The sequence below is a fragment of the Nothobranchius furzeri genome, chromosome 16 (genome assembly GCF_043380555.1).
Source record: "Nothobranchius furzeri strain GRZ-AD chromosome 16, NfurGRZ-RIMD1, whole genome shotgun sequence".
In the NCBI taxonomy this organism is placed as follows: Eukaryota; Metazoa; Chordata; class Actinopteri; order Cyprinodontiformes; family Nothobranchiidae; genus Nothobranchius; species Nothobranchius furzeri.
Genome location: NC_091756.1, coordinates 1644274 through 1650413, shown reverse-complemented (window position 1 = coordinate 1650413; position 6140 = coordinate 1644274). Strand labels below are relative to the sequence as shown.

The following is a 6140-nucleotide window of genomic DNA, read 5'->3' as shown; positions in this document are numbered from 1 at the left end:
ACCATGCCACTGGACCACCATGCTACTGGACCACCATGCCACTGGACCACCATGCTACTGGACCACCATGCTACTGGACAACCATGCTACTGGACCACCATGCCACTGGACCACCATGCCACTGGACCACCATGCTACTGGACCACCATGACTAATGCAACATTCAGTTTACCTAAAAGGCTCTTATAGGCACGTCTTGTAGCGGCCGTGGGCAGAGATTTGCTGAAAAGAACCTTTTCATTTCAGGGTACATTCAGGCTTTGTCATGTAGCGAACTACATTTATCATAACTGGAGCATAGAACATGGCATTAACAAATGTAAACTAGTAGCAGCCGTAATTCAAATGGGTCAGGCTAGTTTGCAATAAAGTAAAAAAAAAAAAACAGAAGAGTCAGGGTAGAACCCCTTGTCCTTCTTAGTTGCTTTTCTAAAACATTCATCAGCTGCTCGTCTAAAATGTTAAATATATTTATAGTAGATATCTAGAGAAAATATCTGTCTGCCTAATACATGTTAAAACGTCCACTTATTAGATTTTTAAGAAGTAGAGATGCCTCAAACTTAATTCCTACTTCTTCAGTTCTTAATATATAAATATAATTTCTCTTAGTAACAAAATAGCTGTTGTTACCTATAATGACTGTTTTAACAATAATATTTGACACGGTTAAAATATATTGTTGCCTATCTAAATTAGGAATTAGGCTACAAACAGGTGTGATTATTGATTTAATGTTAAAATGACCCTCTATACATATTGTCAAAAATGGGTCATACTTTTGCTCGCAGACTGATGCTAAAATGCTGTTTATTCAATATGCAGTGATACAATTTAGCTCTGTTTCCTTTTACTTTAGCAAAATGCAGCATAAGCTTTGATATTTTTTGTTTTGTTTTGTTTTTTGTCCACTAACTTGTTGAATTATTTTTTAAACTCTGGTCAGGTGATGTTCTGCAACAGGAGGAAAGGAGCTGCATCTCTTTAAAGAGCAAGTCACCCCCAAATAAACTTTTTTTTGCTGATAAACTAAATAAGCGAGTGTCTAATCGTGCTGCAGACACGTGTCGTCAATAATTTGGCACTTCAGTGCATCTTAGTTCAAATTTAAATATTCTGCCTAAAACTGGCAGTGTTGTGCCGTTGTCAGGTAAAAACTCTGCACTGTATTTTAATTTAAATCTGCCACCGCTATTGGCTAAGAGGTACGCTATGATGTAAACTGGTACATTATGATGTCACAATGCTGTCGTGAGCCTGTGTGTGTGTGTGTATTTGTTAGCAGCTCCGCCTTCTCGGTCTGCCAGGCAACAGCATTTGTTGCATTTTTCAAACATGAAGTGAGAGTGGAGTTGGACTCTGGTAGGGGGTGACTTGCTCTTTAAAAGAGACCTTTAACTGGGAAAGTACCAAAATTTAGCTCATACATTTTTTTCCAGTAGCACTAGAACAAGTGGTGGAGTGATAATTAACCTACTGGTCTAGCAGCACACCACTGTGACTGTCATTCTCTCCTCTTGCTGCCCCACCCGAATTTATTGCTGGGTTTCACACATCGACATATAAAAATATGGACATAGTCCGCTCATTGCTCCGTTGAAGCCAAAAATGGGAGGATCCCACCATTGATTTTTTTTTTGACTGAGTCACGCCTAGACAATCCAAAAATGGGAAAAGAGGTGGAGTTGAGGGTGGGCTGTTACATTTGGAACAAGGTTGGAACAAATGAAGCCAATGTAGCAACTAGCTAACTTGGTTAATCCAAGAAGCTAAGAATGGCTCCATGGACCATGGGGTGGCCTGCTCGCATGACCACTGGTCGCCTTTGGAGATCTAAAATGGACTGGGACTGTCAAATTACAAGTAGAGCTACACCGCTGCGACCGGGAGCCCTGGCCTTCCAGATCAGCTCATTCTCCGCTGGACATTAGCTACATGCTAACCTGAAGCTAACAAAGTTTTTATGAACGCTTGTAGCAAGAAAAACGTGGTAGAGCGATGGCATTGGGGTCGTTTTACGGCGTCTTACTTGCTAAAAATGCCCAGAAAAACTGTTAGCTTTGGGTTGGGCACGTTCAACACATGTCTTAAGGCTGTCATTGCCACTAAATGCACTATGATTTATTATCGTGATTGTTCAGTTAAACAATAATGATTTTATATTTCATCATCAGGTTGACGCAGTGATAGCTTGCTCCTGTTGTATTGTTGTGTGTCCCTTTTTTTCTATTCTTTCTCTTTCTGCAGGTCTAGAAGCAGACTCTTGTTCATTATAGTTTATTTTTGTGGAACCCCCCACCCCCTCCCCCCTCTCCCCACCTTTTGTCTTTTCCTTTCTCTTTCACCTCTGTCTCCGTGTCTGGTCGGAATTACAAAGCATTCAAAAACAATAACAATAAAGTTTTAAGTATCAGGCGTGACATTAAAAGCAGACGCTTTGATGCTCCACCTGAGAGTAAATCTGTAAGGCTTGTCGCCAGCATTCAGACATCAGTTCTGTTTGCTTCACAGCCAGACAGGACACGGGGGAAAATAAAAACAAAAACTCAATAAATTTAAAAAAACAAAATGTTTATATGCTCAATAATGTAATTTTTCTTGGGGGAGGGGGGTGGGGGTGGGGGGGGGACTTTATACAAGGGGGGACCCCTATAATTCCTGCCTATGACCACTGAGTCCACTGATCTCAGGCTCAGGGGGAGAGAGTTCCAGAGTCTGGGGGCCACAGCAGCAGATGATCTGTCACCTTTGGTCACTCCAAGATTCCTAACAGAGGGTTTGGTGTGAGAAACAAGCTGACCAAGAGTACCTCTGACTTTGGAAACCAGCTTGTCTGGGGCACAGATGAAGATCTCTTTCTTATTGTCATTCAACTGTAAAGGGTTCCCAGGTTTTAATATGGTCTTACCAGGTGTAGAGGGAACCCTGCTCTCCCTTACAGACAGGGTGAGAAGATCAGTCATCCTGGAGGGGTTCAAATTAGATCTGCTGCTCCTCCACATTGAGAGAAGCCAGTTGAGGTGGCTTGTGCATCTGGTTAGGAGGCCTACTGGATGCCCCCCGGTGAGGTTTTTCCAGGCATTTCCAACTGGGAGGAGACCTAAAGGACATCCCAGGACATGCTGGAGGATCTGTGTCTTTTGCCTGGCCAGGGAATGCCTTGGAATTCCCCCAGAGGAGCTGACCCATGTGACTGGGGAGAGGGAAGTCTGGCCTCTCTGCTTATGCTACTGCCCCCTGCCACCAGATAAGCGGAGGACAATGGATGGGAATTGAACCTCTCTCTGACAGGAGACTCTGCCAGAGGTTGGCAGCAGAACCTCACAATACGTTTGGGCTTGCCATGTTTGACCGGCATCCTCTCCCACCAACAAAGCCCCACCAGTTAGTGGTCAGTTGACAGTTACGCACCTGTGAGTGTCCGAGACATGCGGCCTCAGATCAGATGGCGTGACAGCAAAGTCGATCATCGGCCTGCAGTCAAAGGTCAAAGGTATACTGGTGCCAAGAGCACATTTATGCCATACCTTTATGCCTGAACGTGGTGTTCAGTATGGACAATCCATGAATAACACAGAAGTCCAATAACAAACACCGTTCAGGTTTAGATCAGGGGGGCAATGTTGTTGCCTAGGAGAACGAAGGAGTCCCCGGATGGAGCGCTCTCAGGCATACCCTCTGAGGACCCAAAAAAGAGTGGATGGTTTGTTAACTGCGGAAATTGGCGCACCCCAGAAGCGGCACGCGTCAAAAATAGAACCCGGTCCTATCTTTCGCGGCGCGGCATGCCATTTCTGGAATGCGCCTGGAAATTGCTGTGTTGCTGCTGGTTTGAAACACTCCATAGACTATAATGTATTCTATTTGAAGCAGGAACGCTCCACTGCCGTTCCGCGCCGCCGATGCTTTCAGTGTGAAACCGGGGTGAGGGGAACCAGTGCTGAAGTCAAGAAACAGGATCCTGCCCCGGAGGGGCGGGCTGTGATGGTCTGGGGGGGGGGGGGGGGGGGGGGCTTAGGGACCAGGTGCTCAAATGACTTCATGACCACAGATGTCAGAGCCACAGGCCTGTAGTCATTGAGCCCAGTGATCCTTGGTTTCTTGGGGACAGGAACTATGTTGGAGAACTTGAAGCAGGCAGGCACATGAGTGGCCTCTAGTGAAGTGTAAAAAATCTCTGTCACACTGTCACTTAATATTCATGGACTCACTCATCTTGACGTGTGATGAGGAAGGCTGTTGTAGGCTTATTGTCCAGCAAACAGCAGATAACTTCTCAACTAGTAGAAGCTAACTGTTAGCATTAGCGACTCCACCACACAGCAGAACTCCTCCAGGCCTGTGTTATTTTCAGAGATAAAACATCAACATTGCAGAGCAAATATAGCTACTGGTAGAGTTGCATTACTGTTAGCCAATCAAAGGTGAGATGCCCAAATATCAGGAAATATGAGTCCAAACCCTGCTGAAAACAACGGCAAGTGTTGTGTTTTGGATGCTGGTCTAACATGGGAGGCTGGTGATTGGATTCTGGACCAGCATGCTAGACCAGCATCCCTTCCTGGACCAACATTGTATGCTGGTCCACCAACTAAACAGGCACCAAACCACAACATATGGTGTTTTTCCCAGCAGGGTGTCCTGTCATCTAAAGCTACTTTCTCCTCCAGCATGAAGGCTTCATTCTTCAATCTCTGTACACTTGCACAGAGCCGCTTAAATGTTTCAGAGTAGGTCTGTTAAACAGGTCTTGGGACTCCGTAAAGGTTAGCTAGCAGAACAACCTGAGCCAGTGTGATTGTGGACATATTTCTTCTCATCTGACTCTTTTTGTGCAGAGGTGGAGGACGTGGTGAACGCCATACTGTTCCTGCTAAGTGACGGCAGCAGAATGATTCATGGAGTCACTTTGCCAGTGGATGGAGGCTTCCTGGCCTGCTAAATCTGTATAATATAACCCTTACTGCAGCTCATGGTCCTAATCCTCATTCTGCTTAATCTAAGTGTGTCCTATGCACAACACAGTTTGTAATCCCTTATAAATAAACTTGCAGATTTCTTGTCTTGTTTTTTTTCTTATCAATGTAATATCGTGTGTGTGTGTGCATGCGTGCGTGTGTGTGTGTGTGCGTGCGTGCATGCGTGCGTGCGTGTGTGGTTGGTTCAGATTCCAGACAAAGGAGACTAAAACTTCCCCCAAGATGGCGTCACAAATGGTTGCCCTGGTGCTTTGATGCACTGTTTTCATTTTGCTTCTGTGTGGGATTCGCATGTCTGGACTTTCTTCTGCGTTCTCTTACACTAGAGACGAAGACAAACTACCGCGCTACAACGCCCGTGGGTTTATCTTCATAGCGTCTGTTGCATCCGCAGCAGATCTATTACAGACTTTGATCAGGAGTGAGACGGCAATAGAGAGGAAAGCGAGCTTCTGCGCTCGCGCATCTGAGGAGAAGAGGATCATGTCCGGCTGTACCCGGGATCTTCCTCTCTGATGTGTGCTCACTCCAGGACGTGTACTTCATGGCATCCTGGTTCAGCGAGGACATCCCTGACTGCGCGCTCCAGCTGAAGGGATTTCATCTTCGCTCCGATCGGCATGCAGCTGTGGAGTGAAGAGTGTTTCTACATCAGTGGTGGTTGGTGTAGAGATGTTACAGCGATTAGAGATACAGCAGGGCCGGTTTTTACAGTTTAATAAGATTTAATATTAACCACAAGGGGAAATATTCGGATTTTTAAGACGTGCCCAATACCATCAGTACAATAAATAAAAACCGGTAATGCTGACCCGTGACCCTCTCGTGTCTAGAGGTCTTCTGTGTAGACCGCCAGACGGCTCGAACTCCGCTCACTGGATCCGAACCGAGTAAGCCCGATGGATCGGGTCAGATCTGGACAGCTTAGAACGAAAGGAGAGAGACGGGCCACACAATCAGAGAGGAGGACTCGCCTCAGACAAGACACATCGGAAGCGTTAACATTCATCCGTGCTGGTAAAGAAATGCTAAAATGTAGGCTACGTTGTCTCTGGTTTTGGGTGAAAAGTCCGACGGGCCATTTCGGGTTCAGTCCATGGGTCTGGCTGGGGCTCTATGGGGGGGCGACACAGCAGATAAAGGCTGAACAGTCAAAGAGAG

At 45.8% G+C, this 6140-nt stretch overlaps 1 protein-coding gene across 2 annotated transcripts in view; it reads left to right on the top strand.

Annotated features, from left to right (window-relative positions):
- dcxr (dicarbonyl/L-xylulose reductase) overlaps nucleotides 1-5060 on the top strand; it is a 49993-nt gene extending 44933 nt beyond the window's left edge. For both annotated transcript variants that reach the window (XM_054736398.2, XM_070545337.1), the window contains exon 8: nucleotides 4839-5060. In XM_054736398.2, the coding sequence (XP_054592373.2) occupies nucleotides 4839-4942 (104 nt within the window). In that variant the 3' untranslated portion in view covers nucleotides 4943-5060. The remainder of the gene's footprint in view (nucleotides 1-4838) is intronic.
- Nucleotides 5061-6140: the final 1080 nt, after the last annotated feature.